The sequence below is a fragment of the Pseudorca crassidens genome, chromosome 12, assembly GCF_039906515.1.
Source record: "Pseudorca crassidens isolate mPseCra1 chromosome 12, mPseCra1.hap1, whole genome shotgun sequence".
In the NCBI taxonomy this organism is placed as follows: domain Eukaryota; kingdom Metazoa; phylum Chordata; class Mammalia; order Artiodactyla; family Delphinidae; genus Pseudorca; species Pseudorca crassidens.
In genome coordinates, this window is record NC_090307.1 from 27301187 (window position 1) to 27328651 (window position 27465).

General features: G+C 45.3%; 1 protein-coding gene across 4 annotated transcripts in view; it reads left to right on the forward strand.

Annotated features, from left to right (window-relative positions):
* Positions 1 to 27465, forward strand: part of LOXHD1 (lipoxygenase homology PLAT domains 1) — a 202709-nt gene that overhangs the window by 170605 nt on the left and 4639 nt on the right. For all 4 annotated transcript variants that reach the window (XM_067699194.1, XM_067699191.1, XM_067699192.1 and 1 more), the window contains 4 exons: positions 1170 to 1355; positions 16419 to 16589; positions 22918 to 23050; positions 24405 to 24563. In XM_067699194.1, coding sequence (XP_067555295.1) covers positions 1170 to 1355; positions 16419 to 16589; positions 22918 to 23050; positions 24405 to 24563 — 649 coding nt within the window. The remainder of the gene's footprint in view (positions 1 to 1169; positions 1356 to 16418; positions 16590 to 22917; positions 23051 to 24404; positions 24564 to 27465) is intronic.

The following is a 27465-nucleotide window of genomic DNA, read 5'->3' on the forward strand; positions in this document are numbered from 1 at the left end:
CAGCTTTGGCCTGGGGTCTTAGGATGGGATAAGTCCCTGAGCCCGTGTGTGACTGACATTCGAGGGCAGCAAAGACAGCGAGGCTGTGACAGAAGTTGGCACAGGTGCTGGGAACCCAGAGGAGGGCACCTTACCCAGCCTGAGATCAGAGGCAAGGGTCATGGAACTGCTTCCCAGAGGTGGTGCCAAAGTCTGGCCCAGAAAGACAAACAGAAGCCGGTGAGGCAGAGGGGACAGCAGAGGAGGGGCCTTCCAAGCAAAAGTACAAGCGAGCTCAAAGGCCAGCAGCTGAGAGGAAAGCAATGACTCCTGCCTCCCCTCCCCTATACCAAGCCTGTTCCCCAGCAGCTGGTGCAAGGAATCTGGCAAACTCACTCACACTACTTATAAATGGCTGGTGAGAGAGCCCCTTGTTGGCCCTGGTAGCTTACATTTCAACAGGGAAGCATTCAGCCAAAGAAATGAAGCATCTCCGGCATACATGATGGGTCAGGACAGCTGGCAAAGTTTTTTTTGGCACCTCCCTTCTTCCTTTCCTCCTCAGAGTGAAGCCTTCACTCTCTTCGCTTAAAGTTCCAAGTGTTCACAGTTTTCGAGTCCCTCATCCCTTCATGATGTGCTCTCAGAAAACAATAACTACATTTTTAACCACAGGGTGTGTATCAGAAAATCTTCAAGGAGTGACCTCTCCCAGAAGCCTTTTCTTTTCAGCTGGGGTCAGTACCTCTATTTGGCTTAAGCAAATGATGTGAAGCTCTAGTGTAGAATGTCAACCAGAGGCAGATTTGGGAACAAGGAACTTTCACATTTTACAGGAGGGAGTTTATTTCTAAACTGTAAAGCCAGCCTACACGACACATGTTTAAGTATGGGTGTATTTCCCCCAAACTAGGTGAGTTCTTGTACCAAACCATTCATACTTGGTAACCAGGATCCCAGTTAGCCCAACAGCATTTACAAGCCACAGAGGTGAGATGAAGGATAGAGTTGTAGACCTGGGAGCCCTATGACACTGACCAGCCCTTTCCGACCTCACCCCTGGCCTCGATGACTCTGAACTTGCCCATGTGCCCCCCTGGCTCCTCCCAGGATCCTGAGAGTGAGGCCAGAACAAGAGAGCTATGATTCACAAAGTCCAGCACCCAGAGCCCTTGTCTTGTGCACCCCAGGAGCGGGCACCGATGCCAATGTGTTCATCATCATCTTTGGGGAGAATGGGGACAGCGGGACCCTGGCCCTGAAGCAGTCTGCCAACTGGAACAAGTTCGAGCGGAACAGCACCGACACGTTCAACTTTTCCGACATGCTGAGCCTGGGCCACCTCTGCAAGCTGAGGGTCTGGCACGACAACAAAGGTAGCTCAGGCTCAAGGTCAGGGTGGGAGGGAGGGCAGACCTCAGCTCTCCACCTGAGCCCCACCCCATCTCCCTGGCAGCACGTGGATCCTTCTACCCCAGGGTGACAGGGAACCGAAAGCAGTTGATTGCCACCATTTTTTTTTTAATTTATTTATTTTTGACTGCGTTGGGTCTTTGTTGCTGAGCGCAGGCTTTCTCTAGTTGCGGCGAATAGGGGCTACTCTTCATTGTAGTGCGCAGGCTTCTCATTGCGGTGGCTTATGTTGTTGCAGAGCACAGGCTCTAGGCACACGGGCTTCAGTAGTTGTGCCACGTGGGCTCAGTAGTTGTGGCTCGTGGGCTCTAGAGCGCAGGCTCAGTAGTTGTGGCGCACGGGCTTAGTTGCTCCGCGGCATGTGGGATCTTCCCGGACCAGGGCTTGAACCTGTTTCCCCTGCACTGGCAGGCGGATTCTTAACCACTGCGCCACCAGGGAGGCCCGATTGCCACCATTTTGACTGTTCCATCAGTTAGAACAGCCAATGTTTCTGGGCAAATTTTAGTTCCTCCTGCCCCCCCTGCCCCCTGGGGTGTTGAGTAGCTCTTAATTTTCTGTTATGTTGGGGCATTAATTCTACTTAGTTCAGATATAAAAATTAAGAAAAGAAGGGCTACATCACCAAATTCACTTCCCATGGATTTTCTATAAAGGATTATGTTTGTTTATTTATAATAGCTAGTCTAAAATTAGTCAAATTCACTTATAAATATGAATGATGGGATAGACTACAAGCCAAGCAAGACATTTATTTTTAACTTCAAAATACCTAAGGAATACTTTATCATATCTGTAATTGTGCTGAATTTTTTCATTACCCTTTTGTTGTCTTCAGGCCACTCTGAACACTTTTTTCTGGCTTTGGGTCTTTATGTTACACATTATATAATTAGAAAAGAGTTGTTAAATGCTAAATTTCACCTCCTTGAGACACATTACTTTCTTAATTTGTGTGTTCTAACTCACCCTCTTGTCTTCCATTGAAACTGGCCTCAACAAAGCTATTCACTCAAATCCTTCTCCAGGCTTTCCTGAGTTTCCCCCATGAGTGGCCCAGAGGCGTCCTGAGTGTTGTATTTGTCCTTACTTCTTCCAAATCCTGACAGAGGACCAATATGTCTGTCATGGTATCTGAAGAAGCCCAACTTGGCAGCTTTAACATAGGTTAAACAGTAAAATTTTTTCAGTAACATGGGATAAGCTCTTATTAAGCACAGAGAAAATACTCAGTCTTCAGAGCAATAATCTAATGAAGATTTACACAGCCCTCAGTTTTCAAATCTCAGTGTACGCATGCAGTCATTCATTGAGGGAACATTTACAGCATTCACTATGGTCCTAGTGCTCTGTTAAATATGAAAGATACAAACATTTGACCCTTACAACAATCTTGTGAATTCCTGCAACAAAAGCACTGAATTATCTCTCTTTTCTACAACCAAGAAATATTGAGGCCCTGTGAAGTTTGAACAACTTACTCAGAATCACACAGCAAGAAAGAGACACAGCCAAAACTCAAATTCAGGTCTTCTGATGCTTGTTCTGGGATACCAGCCCATCCTGCCAGTTCCATTCTGCACCCTCACCAGCCACTGTGCCAACAGGTCAAAAAAGAAGAGGAGGAGATGAGGACAGCTTCCTCTACCTCTCTTCTCCCCCATACATATTTATTGTCAGGGTACAGGGGGAGAATGACTTCTCCAGAAAAGTGGAAGGGGATGCTTATTCCTCTCCTGTTCATTCAGTGTCATTATACGTCTATGGAAAGAAACATACTTGCAAAATATTCTCAAAATATCCCTAATGAATCTCTACTCTTTCCCAATAAGGAAACAAAACAAAGATCCCTGAATTCTTTCTCACTCTCTCATCATCCATTATGATTGTTTTAGAACTAGTAGAAGGTTGGCCGGTGGTCGAAAGTCTGGCTTAACAACAAGAGCCAAATTATTAAGATCATCTCCTGCCCCAGACAGTTCATAAGATCAAGATGAGCCGCTGCCCATGCCATGCCACAGATGGATCACTTAGTCAAGACAATCACTTCAGTGTTTGAGCAAGATGCCAGGGGCTCAGTAAAAGCGCTGAGCCCCAATGTGTGTGTCACCACAAGCCTAATTAGAGTGTTTTGTCAGACCAGATTGATGAGGGTGGGTGGGGATGGGGTTTGTCTACCCTAATATCCATGCATACAGTTTCCTGTTGCAGTGTCCATGCCAGAGGCAAACCATAGTTTAGGAAGTATATTCCTGGGAAGTGTGCCCCTGTCCTAATCAGAAGGAAGTACGTTTTATCTCGGGACTGCCAACACACCCTGGCAAGGCATTACTCTTGAGATCAGGGGCCATGGCTCATTCATATTTATTTTCATAACTGCCTACAAAGGTGCCTGTGGCACAGTGGAGACTCACTAAATCTTAGCTTAGTTGAGACTCCACCCCCTCCCCCACTCCCAGGACAGAGCTGAGAAATACCAGGGCCTTTAATTCTGTTCTTCCACAGCCCCTATCTCAGAAGGAACAGAGAAGCAAAGGGAATAGAACCTTGAGAAGGAAGAAATATTATTCCCAGCCAGTCTGAACAATCCCCTTAGGGTTCAACCACATGATGGGATCAGAGGTCAAGGGGCTCCCTGATCACCTCCTGGTCAGGTCAGAGAACTGGGCAGGGTAGAACTTCATGTAGACCATGATGACCTCCTTTCCTTTTCCAAGAAGGGAAGACAGTGTCAGGGCCATTTTTAATATGAAGGTTTCACTCACAGGGTTGTGAGGGTGGAGGGGATGACCAGAAAGACTGAGGATGCCCGTGTTAAATACCACAGTTCTGGGTAAACACGCTATAGCCTTTGGAGCTGTGTAGCTGTCCAGGGTACTGACTTCTCTCTGGCGTCTCTCAATTCTGGACTCTGCCACCTGTTTCTAGGGTTCCCACATTTGAGGCTGACTATTTTCAGACTGGACTGTTATAGACTTCCCTCAGCTTGCCAAAATGGTTCAACTTACCATACGTCTCATCCTCAATTCACAGCAATAATAGACAGATAATTGCTGATCCAAGATCAGAGTTCATCTCTGTTTCCTGTCTTCAAAGGCTGCTGTCTTCAACTCCATCTTATCTAACTCCACCTGACTAAATATCTGAAACCCTACTGGTTCTTTGTTCCTTGGATGACTTCTCCTGTTGCTACCACACCTTCAAAGTCTGCCTTCTCCTTCCATTCCCATCTGTTTCTCATCACAGACTTTCCAGAGTCCTCTTAGGCATTCCTGCTCCGTGTGGTATCCCTCCTTCCAAACTACCTAGGTAAGCAAAGGCACACATATTTCAGAAAAATGTTCCAGAGAGTCAAGCAGTAGCATTCCAGGAGTCAGGGATAATGTTTGCCTGTAGTGATGCCTATGTTTCCCCCTTTCTTGTTTTTCTCCTCCTACCTGACATGTCCTCTTCCCAGACAACATGAGCCTTTCAGTTCCTCTACTACTGTAGTCCTAATGATTCCTAACAAGTCCTAACAAGTTTTTATATTGATTTCAGTCAATAAATCAAATGTAACCAATTCTCATTATCCACAATAGTTTTGCCCTCTAAAGTTGCTGCAAACACTGAACCACTGCTCCTAGGGAAAATACAAGATGAGGTTCCTGCAGGCCTCTGGTCACAGCATTTTCATCAACCAGTCAATACATAACTTTGTTTTATGTGTGTTCCTGTTTAAAGACACCTCATCTAATATATATTCTTGATTAATTTTTTTAACATCTTTATTGGAGTATAATTGCTTTACAATGGTGTGTTAGTTTCTGCTTTATAACAAAGTGAATCAATTATACATATACTTATGTTCCCATATCTCTTCCCTGTTGCATCTCCCTCCCTCCCACCCTCCCTATCCCACCCCTCTAGGTGGTCACAAACCACCTAGCTGATCTCCCTGTGCTATGTGGCTGCTTCCCACTAGCTATCTATTTTACGTTTCATAGTCCATGCCACTCTCTCACTTTGTCACAGCTTACCCTTCCCCCTCCCCATATCCTCAAGTCCATGCTCTAGTAGGTCTGTGTCTTTATTCCCGTCTTACCCCTAGGTTCTTCATGACATTTTTTTTTCTTAGATTCCATACATATGTGTTAGCATACGGTATTTGTTTTTCTCCTTCTGACTTACTTCACTCTGTATGATAGACTCTAGGTCTATCCACCTCACTACAAATATCTCAATTTCGTTTCTTTTTATGGCTGAGTAATATTCCATTGTATATATGTGTCACATCTTCTTTATCCATTCTTCTGTTGATGGACACTTAGGTTGCTTCCATGTCCTGGCTATTGTAAATAGAGATGCGATGAACATTTTGGTACATAACTCTTTTTGAATTATGGTTTTCTCAGGGTATATGCCCAGTAGTGGGATTGATGCATCGTATGGTAGTTCTATTTGTAGTTTTTTAAGGAACCTCCATACTGTTCTCCATAGTGGCTGTATCAATTCACATTCCCACCAACAGTGCAAGAGGGTTCCCTTTTCTCCACACCCTCTCCAGCATTTACTGTTTGTAGATTTTTTGATGATGGCCATTCTGACTGGTGTGAGGTGATACCTCACTGAAGTTTTGATTTGCATTTCTCTAATGATTAGTGATGCTGAACATCCTTTCATGTGTTTGTTGGACATCTGTACATCTTCTTTGGAGAAATGTCTATTTAGGTCTTCTGCCCATTTTTGGATTGGGTTGTTTGTTTTTTTGTTATTGAACTGCATGAGCTGCTTGTAAATTTTGGAGATTAATCCTTTGTTTGTTGATTCATTTGCAAATATTTTCTCCCATTCTGAGGGTTGTCTTTTGGTCTTGTTTATGGTTTCCTTTGCTGTGCAAAAGCTTTTAAGTTTCATTAGGTCCCATTTGTTATTTTTGTTTTTATTTCCATTTCTCTAGGAGTTCTTGATTTATTAACAGTGAACTCATGGTCATCAATACTATAACTCATGCCTAAAGGAACATTAAGTGACAAATCTATTTTCTTTGTAAGGCACATCACAGCCTTGTTGCACTTAGAAACACTAGACAGCTCTCTAGCACTATGCTTGGGGGACATTTAAAACAGCAAAATTACCAACAAAAGCATAAAAATGTAAAAATAAAAAACCATAGCACTAAATAGACCAAACAAAGGACACTTATTCATAGTGTGAAAGCTGAAACAAGGAGGCAGAGCACCGTCTTGTTTAACCTCAGCTGGCAACATGTGCATCAGACAGCTCAAATTTTTTGCCACTCTGCACATGTCCATGAATAACTGTGAAAACGCTGTGAGTATTGATTTTAGGGTTACAAATAAATTTTAGCAAGTAGGTTAATTTGTAAATACGGATAATACACAAATAATAAGGTTCAACTGGATCTATCTTTGAAAAGGTGATATTTAAGCTAAGACCTGAAGTATTGATAGGAATAGACATTTGGTTAGGTGTGGTGTTTACCAAAAATGAAGCATATTTGAGGCAGAATGAATAGAAAACATAAAAGTCCTGAAATATAAAAAATATTGATATGTTCCAGAAATGAAAGAAGAGTTCAGAATGACTACAAAATAGGGAACGGGGTTGGGAGCTAGAAAGTAGACTGGAATCAGGCTGTGCAAGTTATTATAAGCCATGTCAAGGATTGGGTCTTTATCCTAATTGTCCTGAGAAGCCATCAAAGGATCTCAGAACAGTAGTCACATGGGGAAGATTACCATAGTATCTGTGGGGGATAGGTTAAATGGAAAAGAAAACAAACTTCAAAAGACTGGCTAAGAGATGATGGGAGATAATGATGCTTTGCACAATGATGGTAGCAGTGGGGAATGGAGAAAATGTAGAAAGATTTGAGAAATATTTAAGGCAGAAAGCTTATTAAAGGTCTGGCTAAGAAGGAAACTTGAGCAAGAATGGTGAGGATGCTTGAGGAGTTTCTTCATCTTGATATGTTTAATTTAAAGGTCTGGAAGACATCTAAGAGGTGATAGCTAGTAACAGTGGGGTCTGGAGCTCAGGAGGAAAACTAGCTGGGAGATATTGATCTAAGAGTTGTTAGTACAGAGACACTACTGAAGCCATGAGAGTGATAAGAGCATTTGTGGAGGAAGTGCAGCTTGAGAAAAACAAAAGTGGCCGAGAGCAGATTCCTGAGAATTCTAACCTGAGGTTAGATAATAGAAGGGAAGGAAGAGGAGAAGGAGGAAGAAAAGAGGAGGAAAATGGATTGCCTTAACATTTTTTTACTTCCAAAGGGGAATGTGTCTGGGGAGATGGACCCTGTCTGAGGAACTATGTAATGTTGAGGATCGTTCACTGGTCATGAAATCCCAAGAAGTGGTGTGTTGGTTCATGATGCCATAGTTTCCTGGGCATAAATTTAATAAAGGAAATATGAAAACACATTTGTTTTCAAATAGCAAAGCAATTTAAACTATTGAAAATGTTTATTTCTCCCTAGCAAATTCCCAGAATCCCTTGGTGAGAAATATTTTTATGCAGCCAAACATTTAAATCACTGTAACAAGGGAAAAGGAGGGGAAGATAAAGAGCCTTCTGTCATTTATGGATTCATGTTTATAAGACAAAAATGTTCGTCACTGCCTCCTAAGTACTCCTCCCCCCACACACACACAAATTGTCAGGGAAACTTTCTCACCTAGCTTCACCCTCTCTGTTTTCTTGTCCTTTTTATAAAGTGGAATTGCCTTTTTATTCCTGACTGTTCCAGTCCATCCAGTGAATGGCGTGGTACATATGAATTTGCAACAATGAGAAATCTCTAAGATGAACTTCCATTAAAAAGGTTTTCTCTTCCCTTCACTCTCTTCTCTTTCCTAGCTCTCTGAACTTCGAGGCCAGCCCTTGTTTAAATTTTACCTGGCATGAAATAACTTACATCTTTGGCCAAGCTAACAGTTATTCATAAATAGATACCTAAGAGATGAGTTTTCACCTGAAATTCTCTTCCCCTGATAAATTCTAATGCATCCTTCAAACTCCAGATTAACTACCACTTTTTACATGAAATGAAATTAGATGCTCCTTACTCGATGCTCCCGAACTGTTCTGTTTATAACTCTATTCATAGCGCTTACTGTGCTGAATTGTAATTGCCTTGCCAATTACGACTGGCAGATTTTGAATCTCTAAACAGTAGGTCTCTAACTTGTTTGATTCAACTTTGAATTCTCAGTGCCTTGCACTTAGTAGCTATTTAATAATTATGTGAACAAATAACTAAATTCATGTCAAACATCAGCTTGTAGCAGCTTCTTAAGCCTAAATGGATGACTCCAAATGCCATCCTTTTCTGGACTCCCAGGGAAATACCTTTCTCCTCTCTGTGTTTGAGAAGCTCCAGATGTAGCACATTCTATCAGACACTCCTTCAAAGCATTTGTAATTCTCCAAAGGCAGATTTAGTGGGTCAAATGTTCCCCCTGAATTCTTGGCCACCTAGAACCTCAGAATGTGACCTTAATTGCAAATAGGGCCTTTATTAGTTAAGGATTTTGAGATGAAATCATCCTGGATTTAGGGTGGTTCCTAAATCCAATGACTTCTGTTCCTATAAGAAGATGAGAGGACACAAAGAGACATATGGAGAAGTCCACGTGAAGATAGAGGCAGAGACCGGAAATAGAGAACAGAGCTCAAAGACATTGAATGCCAGCGATTGCCAGGAGCTACCCAGAGCTAGGAAGAGGCCAGGAGGATTCTTTCTTGAAGTCTTCAGAAGGATCATTCCCCACTGACACCTTGTTTTCAGACTTGTAGCCTCCATGGTGGTGAGAGAATAAGTTTCTTTTTTTTTTAAGCCACGAAGTTTGTGGTAATTGGTTACAGCAGCCCTGAGAATTGAATACAGTAAGGAAGAGGCCCTTCCAGGGAATAGTGTAGACTTCCTGAGGGCTCCAATTCAATCACCTTTCTGCAGCAAAATATCTGCCTCAGGATTTGCTGCTGAATAGAAAAATATTCAAGCCATTGGGCCAAGATAAAATGCACCATATCAGAGTGAAGTCCCATCAGAGAGCTTGAAGTCAGCAAGGTTAACTGCAGCAGCTTAAAGTACAGTGAGGTGGTCCAGAGCTATAATTCTCAAGATGGTGTCAAGTTGGGATCTGCTTGACAAACATTGCTCTTAACTTTTGCAGCTAGGGTCTCCATAGCCCTGCAGGCAGTTCAGTGGTAACTGGGGCTCAGAAACCAACTATTCTTCTAAGCAGGAAAAAGAGGAAGAATCTAGAACTAAAAGGCATCAGACTAGCTTCTGTTTCTACTATGTGCTTGACATTGAATTCCAGCCCCTGAGACTTCTGCCTTGTGACCTAACTCCAAACATGCACCCTGCCATGATTACATCTCCCTGTTTATGATTAACAAACTCTCTTATGTACTGATCTCCTCACTATAAGTTCTTCCTATTGCCTTACCTTACTTAAACCGTCCCCCAGAATAGTCATTATATTTGTAACTGCATGCTTAGCCTCTGTCTCCCTTACTTATCAGTTACATGAGTACCATTGTCATATTCATTGCTCTTTCCCTAATGCCTATCACACTGCCTGTAATATAGTAGGAACTTAATATAGAATTTATTTATACCTCTGTTTCAGTCCCTCTGATCATTCCTGTCTTTTTATGCCTCCACCACAGGGAACGCACATTTCTCCCAAATCAGAATTTTTCCTTGTGTCTTAGTACTTTCAAAAACTGAGTACTAGCCATGAACCTCAGGGTCATCACTAGGTCCTCTAATAATGGCTGTCCCCACTCCTTAGACACTATGCACATATCTAGACTTTCTCAGTTTTCTCAAGGAAAAAAACTGCATTTTTCTTCTATGCAAAAACTCTGCATTCAAATTTGTCTCACCACTGTCAAAACCTTGAAAGAAAAGGGAGGCAGTTCAGCACCTTGGACAGCTCTAAGCCATACTAACGATTGTTTGTTGCTACTACTTTGGCTCTTCAAAGAACTTGATGCCTCCCTTGGATAGCCCAAGACTGATTGCCTTTGGCCCCATCATGGCTCTTGAACCTAAAGAAATCCCAAGTCATTGATGTTAATCTCTTCCCTTTGTAAGCAGAGAAATGGCCTTCTCCTTTCCAACCAGACTTTGGATCTGAAAGCAGGATCCTATCATCGGCAGGGAAAGAAAGATTTTTGTGTCTTCATTGAGCCCAAGTGGTTGGGATACTAGGGTCAGGAGAGGAACAAGGTTCTGTGCCTAACTTTTTCTTTATAGTAACTTTATCTTCCAGAGATGAAAGTTTAAATATTAATATAAGTCAAGACAGCTAGATATGTATAATGAACTTCCACATACCCATCACATGGATTCAACACATGATTTGTCATACCTGCTTTACCCTTTTTTTTTCTTTTTTGGCTTCTTTTTGTTTGCTGAAAGATATAAAATCAAATCCTAAACCTCATGTCATTTCGCCCAAACATATTTAGTATGCTTCTCTTTTAAAAGTAGATATTTTCTCAATGCCATTATCACACTTAACAATGATTTATTTATGTCATCCAATTTCCACTCCATATGCAAATTTCCTTAATAACATAAAAAATGTCTTTGTACTTTTGGTTTTATGTGAATCAGGATGCAAATAAGGTCCACACAGCATATTTAGTTGTTATGCTTCTTTAGCCTCCTTTAATGAAGAGCCATACCTAATCCCTTTATTTTTTCATGCCATTGACTGTTGAAGGAACTGGGCCCAATGATCTATAAAATTTTCACACTCCAGACCTGCCTGTTTGCTTCTTCTTGGTATCATTGCTTCCTTATTCCCCATATTTCCTACAATCTGGAGGTCAGCTCTAAAGGCTTGATTAGCTTCAGGTTCAACATTCTTTGGCAAGAATGCCTTATAGGTGGTATCAAGGCTACTTTAAAATGGGACCTGTGTCCTTCATATTACATCACAGCTGTCTCAGTCTCACTGATGCTCACATCTAATGGTGGATCCAGGGGCTGTCTACTTGATTCCTCCATTGTAAATTTCCCCCCATCACTCTTCATCTAATGGCTTCTCCCAGTGACGATCAATTAGGGTTACAAATGATTTTCTAATTGTTATTTCTTATCCACTTATTAGCTAGAATTCTTCTGTAAAAAATTGTCCCTCAGGCTATTTGATTACCATGAAATATAGTTCATAAATGAAAATCAAGATAAATGATTAATTCTTCTCCTTAATTCCAATCACCCAGATAGCTTTTACAACACTGAACAAATTATAACAGAGTGTTTATTTTCTAATTCATCTTGTTCTTCTTGCTTGCTTCCTCTGAAAACTCTGATGAAATCACAGAATGAATTTATATATTTTCTTTTGAATAATATAAATTCATAGAAATATAAAGGACCACAGAAGTCACATTGCTCAAGTAAGGAAACTGAGGCATGAAGATATGATAATACGTTCAGTATGGTGGGTATGCTGAGAATGCAGTCCAGATTTGCCAAATCCATGTGTGTCATTCTGGGCATCCTAGTTTGGATGATGTACATGTGAAAGTGTTTGTGGAAGAATAATAGCTAGATTCTTGTATTCTTTAATAACTAGGACTGTGATGGTTCCATAACTCATTTCAAATCATCTATTTATCTTGTTTAAGAAATTTTGTTTACCCACATGGTAAACAAAAGGTCCAATTTTGTTTGGACCTTAGCTTGACCAAAAAAAAAAAAACCTGAGAGTTCACTATAGAAAGTAAATATAATTTATCAATTCTATGTTTATTGAGCATTAAGTCAATATCCCTGTGATGCAATCAAGAAGTCATAAGACATGGTTCCCACACCTTAAAATCTAACTGGAGAAGTCAGACATACAACATAAAATCACCATTAAAGAGTTAGTTCATGTTCATGACCTCAATAGCAAAGATTTCCCAAGCCATCTGTGTTCATAGCCAAGGGAATGGACAGATGATGAATGCTATGGGACTGGGGAGTTTGGAGGGTTTCATAGAGGAGGTGGGGCCTAAGTTGTCCAGAGGATAGGTGGGAATTTAGGACAGGGAAATAGCTTGGAGCCTTAATGAAGAGGTAGAAAATGCTAAAGTGGTGCTGAATAAATCTATCTAAGTAGGGTGGAGGATTTGCATTAGGGGGGTCTTCCTTATTGAGGTAAGGAATGAAGTGTATGGAGATAGGGTGAAGAAAGCCCTACATATGAAAACACAGAATTGGGCCCTTTTTTCCCATCAGGTATGGAAGGCCACTGAGGAATCACAGGTAGTAGATGGCATGATGAAGTCCAGGAAGCATGTAGCAGTCAGTCTCTCTCCCACTCAGAATCTGCCCTCTCTTGGCTGGAAAGATTGGGACCCCATGCTCATTCAGTTTTTAAGCTTTTTTCTTATAGTAAACCTTAGGACATTTGGGATAAAACAATCAATTCTACTAGGGCAGGCCTCTGCTCCCTGGTGGGGCTTTGAATTATTTTCCCCCTCCACTCACAGAATGTTACCACCAGCTTCCTTCTTCCTCATTCTTCCCTATTCACTAATAGTGCACACTCACGCATTCAATAAACATTTGTTGAATAATGTGCTATAAGCATTGCTCTAGGCACTAAATATAGTGGTGGATATATCAGGCAAGACCCCTGCTTTCATGGGGCTTACAACCTAGTAAAAGACAGACAATATATAGAAAATGTGCAAGGAAATAAAAACAAAATTATTTCAGATTGTGAAATGGGTATATGTTGATGTGATGGCAAGTAATTGAGGATGAGGAAACCTCTGCAAATAGTGTGGTTAGGAAAGGTCTTCCCAAAGACAGGACATTTGATCTGACGCCTCAGTGATGAAACACTATGGGCATTCAGAGCCTGGGGTATATTTTTCCAGGCAGACCAAAAAGTATATGCAAAGTTTCCAAGGCAAGACTGGATTTCATATATTAAGGTACTAAAAGGCCAGTGTAAGTGAAATATAGTAAGTAAAATTGCAAGTAGTATGAAATGAAATCAGAATGGAAAGGGACAAAGTCATGTCGATTCTTAGAGTTGCTAGTGAGCTGTTTGTATTTTATTCTGAGAGTGCTGGGAAGCCATTGAAGGGTTTTCCATGGAGAAGTCACAAAATCCGATTCATGATTTTAAAAGATCACTACGATGCATGTAGAAGGATAGTAATTATACCATTGCATATAGAAGTAAAAGTCTGGTTAGCAACTAATTATCCATCAATAAGAACAAGGTAGAAAATTTCTTTTGTGTGCATACAATGGAATACCATGCAACTGTGAAAAAATGATGGGCAGATATTTATGTACTGATATAGATTGTAAGTGAAAAGGTAAGATGTCAGGCAGTGTGGGGTGTTTGCTATATTTGTGTAAAAAAAAAAAGTAGGACTCTAAAAGAGGAGACTTTGTAAAGAAATGGATTCTCTAATGGTGCGATTCAGATGGTTCCCTATTGGTCTATGGTGGAGACCATCCAGGTAGTGCTGGCCACACAACTAGCCATGCTATAACTGTCGGTCTGTCAACTTCTCTGGTGCCTTCAACAGCAGAACCCAGCCACATGGCATCAGCCTGCCCAGGGCTGCCTGTTCCCATGTTTGATAGGTTATTAGTCTAGAAAGTTGTAGTAGGATCCCTGTTAATCACATTCAACATTTCCAAAACAAGGCAACTAAATAAGCAGTGAGCATGAGGCTGAGAATGAAGCTTCTTTATCTCAGAATGGTTGGGGTTAGCCTGCTATTTACCATGGAAGAAGTTTCTTTGCAGAATCAAACTTGGAAAGAGAACTGGAGATGGGGTGAGACAATGCCATGCTTTCAGAGGAGAGAGGAAAGGGGGATGAGGAGGGAAGGGAGCAACCTGCCAAGAAGCACCAGGGCAACCCGGGCCAGGTAGGCTCCTCCTCTGGTTGTCTTCAACCACACACTGGGGCACTGAATTGCCTGTGGATAAAGTCAAAGCCAGCCCAGAATCCACCCTTCCCATGAGCTCACTGTTTTCCTCTGTCACCACCCTGCCTGGAGCTCAGGAAGTGTAATTCAGGAGTGAAACCTGCCCAGGATGTACAGCAGGGTGAAGAGTGCATTCCAGCAACAGAAGTGATCTCATGATGACCCACCTCTCTGGTTAATGTCATCCCCCTCCACTAACACTCACACACACTTATGCACACACTAACACAAAATTCTCATTGATTCCCATTGATCATTATTGCCATGATATCATAGAAAGACCATCATCCTGGAGAAGAGATGACTCTGATACATTAAGCCAAGGTGTGGCTCTGGGACCAGCAGAACTAGGAGCACCCGAGAACTGGTTAGAGAAAGAAATTCTTGGACCCCAGGACCCCACTACAAACCTAACTGAATCAGAATCTCTGGGGGTGGGGCCCAGTTATCTGTTTTAACAAAGTCCTCCAGGTAATTGCCATGCAGGCTCAAGTTCTCAGCCTTGGCTACACATTGGAATCACCTGGGAAGCTTTAAAGACTGTTGATGCCTGGGTCACACTCCAGAGATCCTGTTGTAGTTGATTTGGGTAAGGCCTGGACAGGGAATCACCTCATTCATATTCACACACACACACACACACACACACACACACACACACACAAACACCCACAGTAGGGGATTGGGGGAGAGCAAAGAATGTCTTCCACTGGGACATCTTCCAACAGGACAAATGATTTGTCTTCTCTTCCTCTGCCTCCCTCTTCACTCCCTCTTCCTTCCTATGTTCCGCTCTCGAAGCCTGGTAGGACTGCTTCCATGGGTCTGTCATGCACCATCTCTAGACTGAATACTTCGAGCCTTATTAAGCAGTTGAATTAGTGTATGATAGTATCAGGAATCATCTCAGAAAGCAACCAATTTACAAACTTACAGATGGAACTGGCCCTAATGCAGGAAAGTAAATATATTTATTGAGTTTTAAAAAGTTTATCATAAATACTGACATTTTAAAATAAAGCACCTTAAGTGTATCTAATAGAATGTAAACACTCGAGCAGTTTGATGCCCACATTTATCCACTTAAATGAATACCCAGACTGTTACTACTCAAATATTTTACATCATTTCTTAATCTTTTTGAACTTATATTCTATGTAATTCTGAAAAGATGAGGAACAGGGAAGTGAAGTAACTTGCCCGAGGTCACATAGCATGTATATGGCAGCTCTGGGTATGAATCCAGATATCTTGCTTCGGATTCTGTTATTTCCATTTATTACTAACCATTTGTTATTTACATTTTGAATTTAAATAAAACTTAAAATATGCATGCCAAAAAAATTTTGTTGATAAAATAACTCACCACTTTTTAACTCGACAGAACTATTTTAAAATTTAACTTGTTTTAGGACTTGCTGTTTTCCACTTTCAGTAAAGATCTATGTTTTAAAACATATGAAGTACTTTTTACACTGGGAATGAAGCTATACTAGGACTGCCAATATGTGTGCTCTGTCCATGAGCCTTAATATCTACTCCCTGCAGACTGGGCGACTGGAAGTATGTGTCCACCTTTGTGTGTCTCTTTGTATTTATAACCCTTGAGACCAATGGCAAGATCTAGAGTTGTTGCTTTGAGCAGTGTCTGATCCTAGAGAATGGCTTTTTGGTGGGGACAGTGGGACTGCCCCCACAGCCCCAAGTGGCACGAGAAGGCAAGATGTGAGACTAGAATATATACATGCCTTCCTTGTAGGGTTGCCTTGTGGACATACTATGGACATATACATATTAAAGGACATACACGACCCTCTAAGAGTTCATGAACCCAAGTTAAGGATTTTGCAAAGAGAATTATAGCCTCTGGGCTAGAAGTGTCTCAGAGATAATCTAACCCAACCCTTCATTTCATCAACAAGAAGACAAAGGCCCAGGAGGACAGAGAACTTGTCCAGGGCCACACAGCCAGTGGGCAGGGGGAATGGAAGTCTGATAGGGGAGGGAGAGCACGTTCAGCTCCCAGTCCCCATGTCTCTTTCCTACAGGGATATTTCCTGGCTGGCACCTGAGCTATGTCGACGTGAAGGACAATTCCCGCGATGAGACCTTCCGTTTCCAATGTGACTGCTGGTTCTCCAAGAATGAGGGCGACAGGCAGACAGTCCGTGACTTTGCCTGTGCCAACAATGAGATCCACGATGAGCTGGAGGAGACCAGTACGTGTGGAGACCGGTGGGCCCTGCTTCGATTCAGCCTGGGCTGAATCTTCAGTTAAACGAGAGTTAGCTCAGGAGGGAGGTGGGAACAATGTTGGAAAATCTAAAGAAGGAGCTCTTACAGCTGCAGGGGAATCAGATGCCCAATGAAGGAAATAATATTGGAGAGGTGCATAAGTAAGCACGCTAAATGTTGTTTCGTGGACCTAGAACAGCCAAGATACTGGTACCAGCTCATGGCCCCAAATCACAGGGACTAATTGGGTAGAGGAAAACCCACAGGGTATAAGCTTACTCTGCCCTGAGGGCTGGGCTGGGCAGTTTGATGTGATGCTCCCTCTGGTTTATTTTTCTGTCATGGACTCTCTCCAACTGATGTCTGTGACAACAGCCACCAAATCAAGCCTTCCTGGAAACAGAATGTGCAGGGCAGCCAGCTTCTCCACCAACCACTTTCTCTTTGGTTCCTTCCTCAGAGGATGTTTAAAGGGAAAGAGTAATTGGTCCATGAGGTGGATGGCCATCCAGGACCAGGGAAGTGTTTCTTTAATACAGATGCTAGTATCTGCATCCAACAGATTGACAAAGGCTTATCAGTAGCAGAGCGTGAAGAAAGGCTCTTCCAACCTTAGTTATTAAGGTAACACTAGCTGCATGAAGACATAAACCCCCAAATCTCAATGGCTAAATACAACAAAATTTGTTTCTCACTCACATAATAAACTGTCCAGTGAGAGTGTTTGGCAAGAGGCCTTCCACACTGTGATTCAGGGACCCAAGCTCTTCTCATCTGTCTGCCATTTTCAGCACGTGACTGCCACATTTCTTGCAGAGGGAAAAGAGAGCATGGAGAAGGCACACTCCCCTACCTTAACATATTAACTCACATTCTATTAGTCATGCAGCTCCACCTAGATGTAAAGGCATCTGGGTAATGCCATACCTGGCTGGACAGTCACTCCCTGGCAAGCACTGTACACCACGTGGCAAGGGAAGCGTGGATCCTTGGTGGAAAGCCACTCAGCCTTCTCCACCATGCCATCAAAACTACCCAATGATGGACTTAGCTACTTCGAGAGGCAGTGAACCCTGATGTCCCTGGTAGCATTCAAACAAGGGCCAACTACTCATCTATCAGCTTTACTGCATGGGAATTCCTGCCCTAATTCAGAGGGTGAACTCTCAGCTTCTGTAATTGCACTTACTGAGAAGTTACTGGGGGCCCAGTTTTATTTTAGATGCTAAGTGTGACGCACACTGCTTTGTGATTTCTAGTTTATTTGTATGGACCTTTGTCCATGTGCAGTTCTCCCTACACAGCTGTAAGCTCCCAAAGGTCAAGGACAAAATCTCTCATGTTTGTAGCCCTCTGCAGCTCTCTAGGCTTTGGGGCTTAGTAGGTACACAAGTCGTTAGTGCTCAGCAAATGGAAGAAGATGCAGTCAGTCGTTTTCCTTAGAGCCTCACAATCTCATTAGAGGGAGAGGCTAATATACAAATGCCAACACAAGCAATAGAGGCTCCTTGGGCCATTGGTGTTCAGGGGAGAAGAGATTCGTCAGGCTGTGAGAATAACCACTGAGCTTCCTTCCCAGATTTCCTGCCAAACAGCTGCTAAGACCTACGGGATTTGGGTTGGCAGGGAGATGGGCAGAGGGGAAGCATCACTTGCATTATTTCCAGAAGGATGTGTGTGGGCTAGAGATGGGAGGGCAGGGACACGGAGCCCAGGAGACGGCCTGGATCAGTCCGTCTTTACTAGGAGCCTGCAGAGGGCAGAGTGGCGCCTTCTAGGCTGCCCACAGGGGGAGAGACAGTGACACCCGTGTCCTAAGATGGAGGCTTATCCTGGGGAGAGCCAGGGACGCAGTTCAAGCCAATCATTTCAACCCTCAGCTAATTTTATTTAACCACTTGGCAAATACTTACTGAAAACCTACTAAGTGCCACGGCCTAGTGTGGGTTCTGGGGACACGTGGGTTCTGGGGACACGCTAATGAATAAAGCAGAGACCCTGCCCTCGTGGCACTTACATTCTGTGTCTGTGTCCCCAGGGGCACCTCTGGGCACTTGACTTGTGAGAGTAAACATGCTCTCATACTTGAACAGAGCTTCACGCGTGTGAAAGCATTCCACACATCCCCTGCTCTCACCGGGTCCTCACCACCCCACTCCCACCCTGTGAGCTAGATAGGGGGCAACTTCACCCCTCTATGTCATAGGTAAGGACAACCAAAAACCAGAAAGGTGAAGTGACATGTCTAAGGCCTAGCCATTAGGACTCATGTATCCTGGTTGCTAGACCACGACTCATCGCACCACCGCAGCCTAATTGGGCCTGGCTGGTACTCCAGACTGATCCATTGCCCCACCTTGTTTAGCTTCCTGTTTTCTGCCTTCACCTCCAACTCTTTGTTTTTTTTAATATAAATTTATTTATTTATTTATTTTTGGCCGTGTTGGGTCTTCGTTTCTGTGCGCGGGCTTTCTCTACTTGTGGCAAGCGGGGGCCACTCTTCATCACGGTACGCAGGCCTCTCACTGTCGCGGCCTTTCTTGTTGCGGAGCACAGGCTCCAGATGCACAGGCTCAGTAGTTGTGGCTCACGGGCCCAGCCACTCCACGGCATGTGGGATCTTCCCGGACCAGGGCTCAAACCCATGCCCCCTGCATTGGCAGGCGGACTCTCAACCACTGCGCCGCCAGGGAAGCCCCACCTCCAACTCTTGTTAGCGATTCCTGAAGCTGCTCCCCATCCTCTGCAAGCATCTGTCTCTGCAGGTGATTCCAATATGCAGGCAAAGCTGAAAATCATTGGCAACCTTCAAATAATACTGATGTCAGAGTCTCACTCCAGAGATTTTGTTGTAATCACTCCAGGCTAAGTCCTGAACAGTAGGATCACATGCTCATATGTGCATACACATGCACACAGCACACACACATACATGCACACCCTCATGCATGCACACACACACACACATGCATACACACATGCCCACCTGGGAGGACAAAAATATCTCTCTCTCTGGAACATCCTCCAACAAGACCAATGTCTCCCTCTTTACAGCCCTCCTCCTTCTTATCCACCCGCACTTGAAGCCTTTTAGGGCTGCTCAGTCAGCCTTATCTGCAACATTTCCAGCCCAAATACAGTCCAACTTGATGGCCAACTCCCCAAGGATGGAAGACTCACTGCTCCACAAGGCAGTTCTGTTTAAAAAAAAATTCATCTTTATATTTACGTTCTTGAAGTTTCTATCCTTTGGCAGTCCCAATGGGATGGGGTCAAACAGGAAATTTCAGGAGTGGTCAGGACCCTTGGTTGTACGTGCCTGAACCCCACCCCTAAGCTGGCTCCAGCAAAAAGGAGCATATTGGTTCCCAGAACTTGGAAGTTTCAGGTGGAGCTGGCTGGGACTTGGCTGTCTCCAGAGGCTACAATGGTTTTAGTATGTCTTTGTCCCCCTTTTCCTCTTAACTGTTTCTTTCTCTACATCATGAGAAGATGGCAGCTGGTACCCGCAACCCCACTGCCTTCTAACACAACAGCTTCGGTGGAAGGGAAGAGAGCGTCTCTTAGGGAATAATTCTGACTCTCCAGGCCCGGGACTCTCAGCCCCATGCAAACCACATGGTAGGAGCTCGCCAGAGAAGGGTCCTGACAACATGAGGTGGGGAAGGCGACGTGGAGCAGTAAGGTCCTGACGCCCACCAGATGCCCAGGCGTCCTCTGGTGCTACTGCATGGAATCAGGTGCCCCTGCAGTCCTGGCCTCAAGGCAAACACCTGTCTGTTCAGGAGCTGCTCACCTGATGGGATGTTGGATCCTCTCGGTGCATCCTGGGTTGCTGGTTCATCTCCCTCTGAGGGTGCCACGCCCAGAGCCCAGGCAAGATGTCAAGTGTGGCCAGATCTCCTCTCTCCTCTCCTGCCACCTGAACCACATTCACCACATTCACTGGCTTTGCTGGTGGCCCCTTCATGTGAGTGACTCGCACGGTGGCTGCTGAGTCATTTCTCCAGCCGGGCTGGTCCTGTATGGGTGTTGGCCCCGGGGTGAGCCTCATACGGACCCCTCCTAGGCTGGGCTCCTACCGGCCCCACTCTTTCAGGTCCCTGGTCCTCCTCTGTCCTTTCCTCCCAGCAACCTCTAAACAAAACTGAGAGTCATGCCTTCCACATTTTTATCAAGCCATTGATGAAATGACTTTCCAAGGTGGACATATGCTGATTGAGAGACTGTTGATGCAGCTGGCCGCATTTGTTTCTAATCTGTGTAAATGTCCTCACTTACACACCTTCCTTCTCTACCTTCTCCTCGGGGCCATGAGGAGAGGATTGCTTATGGTCCACATGCGCTGCTTCTCGAATGTTCCACTTGAGTTGATCGTAGAGAGCAAGTAGGTTCCTAGCGCTCCCTGCCTCCTCTCCTGGGCTCTGACAAGCCATTTCCTCTACAATGCCCAGGATCCACTTTGAATTCACAGGTGTCTGGTTTGCAGAAATACTTTACCGGCTGCTGGGAAAGCAGAATGGCAGTGGGACCACGCCCCCCCTGCAATGGCCTCGAGCCGTGGGCAGTGGCACAGCCATTTCACGTCCTTGGGCTGTGAGCGGTCGGGCCTGCAGAGCCTCGCTCTTCTTCCAGGACTTGTGCTGTGGGTCTCTTCCCCTATCGTGGGCATTTTTGCCCTGATTCATTCTACCTGTGACTTGAGAGGAGTCACAAAGGCAACAGTTTGCTGAGAGGCCGGGATTGACGTTACATGGAGCTGTAGGCACAGCCATCCCTTCTAATTGTCTTTATCACATCTCTGAGATAAAAGCACAGAGATCAAACTATCCCTTTGGATCCAGAATCCCAAATCCTCAATGATTCACTTACTGCAGCAAGAGCTGTATGCACAGGGAAACCTCCAGACAAATATTGTGTCCTCCCGTGTGCCAGCTCCATCCCAGCCTGGTCCCTGGGGAGTGGGGCTGGATCATGTGGATTTCAAGCCCCTCTCATGCCCCTCAGTATCTTTGCTTACGCTGCTCCCTCCTCCTAGAGCATCCCTCGGTTTTCCGCTGATCATAATCATGGCTCTTTTTCAAGACCAAGCTCATACGCCATCTTCTTCATAAAGCTTACTGCGATCAGCCCAATCGTTCATTGTTCACTCAACAAATATTTATTGAGTGCCTATGTGCCAGGCACTGTTCTGGGCTCTTGGGATCTATAAGTGAGCAAAACGAAGGCCCCTGCCCTCATGGAGCCTACATTCAAGTGGGAGGGGGGAATACAATAAACGGTAAAATAATCAGTGAACTCCTTAGCATGTTAGAAGGTACTAGGTGATAAGAGAAGATAATAGAGCTCAGTAGGGCAGGCACTGGGGAAATCAGGCAGGAAGTGTGGTTTGGGTGGTCTGGCAGACTCTGTGAGAAGGTGACATCTGAGTAGGGAGGAAGGAGGGGAGGGAGTGAATCAAGCCAACATGGGTGGGGGTGGGGAGAGAAAGGGGACATGCTCAAGGCAGAGCTCTGAGGCCGGAGTGTGCCTCCTGTTCTGGAACGGCACGGAGGCTAAGCAGAGCGAGCAAGGGAGAAAGTACTGGAAGGTGAGGTTTGAGAGGTAATGGGAGCCTGCTTTACCCTCCCTCCCATGCTATTTTGGCCCTTCATTTAAGGTTATTCTGTCCTGTGGTGCAGTCGGTGTTTCTGTCTGGGGCTAGAGATGAGTTCTAGTGTCGCCCAGAGTCTAGCCCAGTCCTGACACTTGGCAAATGCTGACATGCTTGTGGGAACTGCGGGGGAGGGAGGTCGTGATGCTGAGCACGACACCAGAGTGAGAGCTGAGACAAGACAGGGAATGAGACTGCTTGCTACAGAAAGTTCGAGGCAACTGGATCTTCCCCTCCCCTTTCTGTAGCTGGGCCCCGCCTCTCCTCCCTTCTCTTTACACACCAGCTCCACTTTGCATCTCACAGAATCTTCCATCCCTGAGAACCAGGCCCCAGCGTCTGTCCGAAAACTCATCCTAATCTCATGGATCCTGGAGGCAGGGGCGTTTGGCCCTTCACTCCCAGTGGCTCCCATGCTTGCCAGGCAAAGAGATTGCTACTGTAGATAAAATGAGGACACCACTCTAGACCCCAAATTGAGGCAGGTTCTATTTATAGTGCCTCAGTTGTAGCGATTTTAACCTGCGCCCCACCCCAACCCCCTACGGCTGTGATCTAAGACCAGATGTAGGACCTGCAAGGAGTGGCCAGTTTGCTCCTGCTCTGATGGTGGGTGCTGCTTCCCCTCTGCTGACTCTCTCCCGCCTTTTCCACCACAGCCTATGAGATCATCATAGAAACCGGCAACGGAGGCGAAACCAGGGAGAACGTCTGGCTCATCCTGGAGGGCAGGAAGAACCGATCCAAAGAGTTTCTCGTGGAAAATTCTTCTAGACAGCGGGCGTTTAGGAAGTAGGAAGAGGGGTGCCCACGGGGGAATGCGGATGGGTGGGGTGGGTAAGAGAGGGACCCCAAGAACCAACCCTTTTAGTGGGGGCCATAAATATACAAATGGGCCTAACCAGCAAGAATTTATTGAGTGCCTACTGTGTGCCAACCCCATTCGAGCTCCAAGGGATGAAACAAGGAGATTTAGAAGAGGGAAGAGAGAGGGGACTGTCATTTAAAGAGAGCCCCCTCTAAGAGACTAGAATCTATATTATTCCAACTACTAGAAAGAAGGGATAATTTTGTAATATGATAGAAGTGCTAATTATGGCTACAATGGCAATCACAGTACAATATATAAATGTTTCCAAGTAACATGTTGTACACCTTAAATTTACACAATAGTATATGTCAAATGTATTTCAATTTTTAAAAAGTTAATGGAAAACCACAACAAAAATCAGTTAATAAATTAATTAAAGCAAGCCCACTCTGCGGCAGGACCGGGAATCACACAGACATTATCCTGTGTCCCTGCAGATGAGGAGCTCACAGTCTAGTTGAAAAGGGAGACATTCACCCATAAGAATGCAGAAGGATCATATAAGACAGCGTAGACTTTTAGGAGGGAGGGAGGGGAGAGCCTCTAAGATGCTTTATAGGAAAATCAAAATTGGGTCTCGTGTCACAGGTGCCTCTGCTCAGCACTCCCGGCTGCCTGCCACACGCCGGAGACTCTCACCGCCTCCTGCACGTCTGAGCCACCTCTGAACTGCTCAGAAGCCCCCTTCATCTCCCCGCTCTGTCCAGAATTGCCTACATAAAGTCTCCCCCTGCCATAACCCCACTGTACCTTCTATTCAAACCCCTCTGAGTGGGGATGGTCAGAGCTGACCCCCCCCCCGCAGACTGCCCCTCCCCCTTCTTCTCCACAGCACTTTCCCTCAATGAACCCAGCCAAGTCATCACTCCCCCGAGAAATGTCTGCACCTCCAATCCCGCTGTTCCCATCCCTTGACTTTGCCAAGTCAGATCGACATCAGAGGACTGTTCCCTTCCCCCGCCTCTGCTCTCTGAATCTCATCACCCTCTTCAACCCAATGTCCAAGGCCCAGGACCTCACCCACCTCCAACACCATTCGGTATTACCAATCATTGATTGGACCAAGTAGCCGGAAGGGCTTTTTAATGGTTACGATTGTCTTGTTCCGAAACTAGACTGAACCCTTAAGCAGTGGAGACCTGACATCAGGTCTTGCTTGCTATTCTATCTCTGTTCTTCAGACCAGTGCTTAGGATACAGTTGGCACTCAGTAAATGCTTCCTTCCTTCAGTGGGCATGGGCAGTTCTCACTGGCCATATCTTTGCATCCTGCAGGGGGACCACGGACATATTTGAGTTTGACAGCGTCTATCTGGGAGACATTGCCTCCCTCTGCGTGGGCCACCTCGCCAGGGAAGACCGGTTCATCCCCAAGAGAGAGCTGGTCTGGCACGTCAAGACCATCACCATCACCGAGATGGAGTACGGCAACGTGTATGTCCTGGGCCTCTGCCCTCTTCTCCAGGAAGGGCCACGCCCTCAGCGGGGAGGGCCTGTGGCCAGACCAGATGGCAGGGTGTGAGGTGTCCCCTTTGAGGCTGAGGTCGCCTCACTCAGGAGGCGTATGAGGCAGGAAGGGAAGAGGCAGCTACACTGGTTCTGGAGCTTTCTGAACCAGAGGCTTACCCCAGAGGCAGGGGACTAGACTGGATGACCTTGGGTGCTCCAGTGATGCTTCTCTGGAAGGAAAGAAGAGCCAGTCAGACAGGGCCAGACGGCTGAGTCTCTCCTTCCCTTCCCCCATGATCACTGTATAATGATAAAGAGATACAGCTTTGAAGCCTGCTGCTCCAGTCAGAGTGAAAGCCCGTCATTCCTGTGGGCAGAGTAGAGACCAGCTGGAGTAATCCCATGGCCCACGGGCCCTGAGGACCCCAGATAAGGAGATTTACACTTCCCCCACCAAGGCCTTCTGGGAAGTCAGGCATTTCTGCAGGATTAAGGGTCTTAGTTACCTGGGTAACAGTTCACAGCCATCAGTTTTTCTAATTAATACCACTTGGTAACCACGTTGGAAGACAGAAAGAGCCCTGAGGCTCTGGGAGGCAGGAAAGACACTAAGAAGGAACCGGGAGATGAGCAAGGGGAGGCCAAGGGCAGCGCATGCCTCGGGGAGGGTAGGCGCAGAGAGCAGCTAAGGCAGCTGGACATCCCCCCAGAACCACTGCCGGCCACCCCCCCCAGCTCCCCTCGTGCCCCTCCCGGCCTGGCCCTGCTCCTGGCAACGCCTTTCACAAGAAGCGCATGGGACAGAAGCAGCAGCCCTGCCTGACCAGGCGGGTCCCAGCTTCAGGCTCCAGCCTTCAGGAGCCCAGCTTCTCAGAGGAATGTCTGTCCACATTAGACCTGCCACCTGCAGGCTCCCTGGACTTGGCTGCCTCTGACCAAGCTTCCAGCTTGGGAATCAAGCAGGAAAGGTTCTCACATTTGAACTTGCGTCTTAGACACCTCAGGCTGCCATAACTGACTCTGCAGACTGGGTGGCTCAAACAACAGGCATTCTTTTCTCACAGTTCTGGAGGCTGGAAGTCAGAAATCAGGGTGCTAGCAGGGTTGGGTTCTTATGAGGCCTCTCTTCCTAGCTCACTGTGTTCTCGCATGGCAGAGAAAGAGAGAGGGAGATCTGGCATCTCTTCCTCTTCATATAAGGGCACTAATCCCATCATGAGTCCCCACCCTCAGGACCTCATCAAAACCTGATCACCTCCCAAAGCCCCCATCTCCAAATACCATCACTTTGGGGGTTAGGGGCCTCAACATGTGAATTTGGGAGGAGAGAACTCAGCTCATAGCAGCTTCCCTCTCAGGCTGCAATGTTATTTATTGCAATGTTATTTATTGCTCTTTTTGAGAAAAGAGCAATTAATTTACAACAGTAAATCCTGTAAGAGCAATACTGACAAGGACTTGAGAGGTGGGATACAGGGGTCTGGAAGAGTTCCAGCTCACCCAGCGAGCCAGGGCCAGGTCAAAGCCCCTTCTGCAACTTGAACTGTCTCCCTATGGAAGGGAGCATGGCTGCTGATACTGCGCCTCTGCAAATGCCCCAAATAAACAAAACAATACAATACAATAGTAAGTCACCACCTGAGTTAGCTTTAAATCCACAGTGTTGGCTGTGACAGAGAGAGCGTTAAGGATCTCAGCACCCCTCAGCACCTTCTAGCGTCAGGAGGAAGGGGGTGAAGAACTTCCCATCCCACAGTCCTGGGGCCGTTATAGGATTTTTCATCCAGTGGAAAGAATCTGCCACTCCCAGTGAAGCATCTTTTCCTACATTCTCAAGAGTGTGGCCTTTTGTCAGCACGGTGCTTGGGCTGGAAGGGGAGGGAGGGATGTCCGTGGGGTGGGGATCTTCCCTAAGGGAAGTGGGTGCAGGGAGTGCAGACACCCGGATGCTAGAGCTGTCACGGATCAGCCGTGTAGCCTCAGGCCATAACCCAGCACCTCTCAGGGAAGAGAGCTGGATGCCCTCTAGAGTCTGGTGGGAGGGGAAGGATGGCAGGGGTTCCAGCCTGGAGGGCTCTCAGAAGTCATACTCCAGCCTACCTACCTGCGCTGGGCTCAAGCCTGTGATTCCTGGTGTATGAGAACCTCCCCCCAACAAAATATCACCTCTATACAGAGAGGGGACAGTACAGGGGTGTTCCATCATTGTGGCTATTTTCGTGTCATCATTCTAGAACACATTTAAATTCTACTGTGTAAAGACCACTTAACTAGCACTGTATATGGATCCACATGTCCTTTCTAACCAGCATGTTGGACCATAATATTTGGATTTCCATGAAATACAAATTAATTTAATCTCATAAACACAACAATCTCAAATTTTTATGTTCCAACCGATTCCAGTCCTGGCTCTTCTTCTTCAGCGTTTCTGACCAGCTCTGTTTCGTCACTAATATCCTCAGGACCTCGGTGGAAGGACACACAGAGAGGCTTTTGTTTCTTTTTTTAAAACCCAAAGTGGAATCGTTGTTTTATCCCATTATCATATATAATACATAATCATTTTAAAATTCAAATAAGGCAAAAAAAAGTGTGTAAAACAAAGTAAAAATTCTCTAAAGCCCTACCCATCAGAGATGGCCATCTTGAGCATTTGGTGACCCTGTTCTCTCTGGCATATTTCTAATGTCTCACACACACACACTGTTCACAGAAGTGTGATCATATTTTACTTGGTTTTTTTAGCATGTTCATGTTTTTGTTTGTTATTCTCTGCCTTGCCTTTATTGTCACCCATGACCCTACCCCCATTGCCAGTGGGAACAGCCTGGCATGTTCTTCTGCAGCTGGAGTCTTAACTCCACAAAGCCCTGAGGTCCCACAT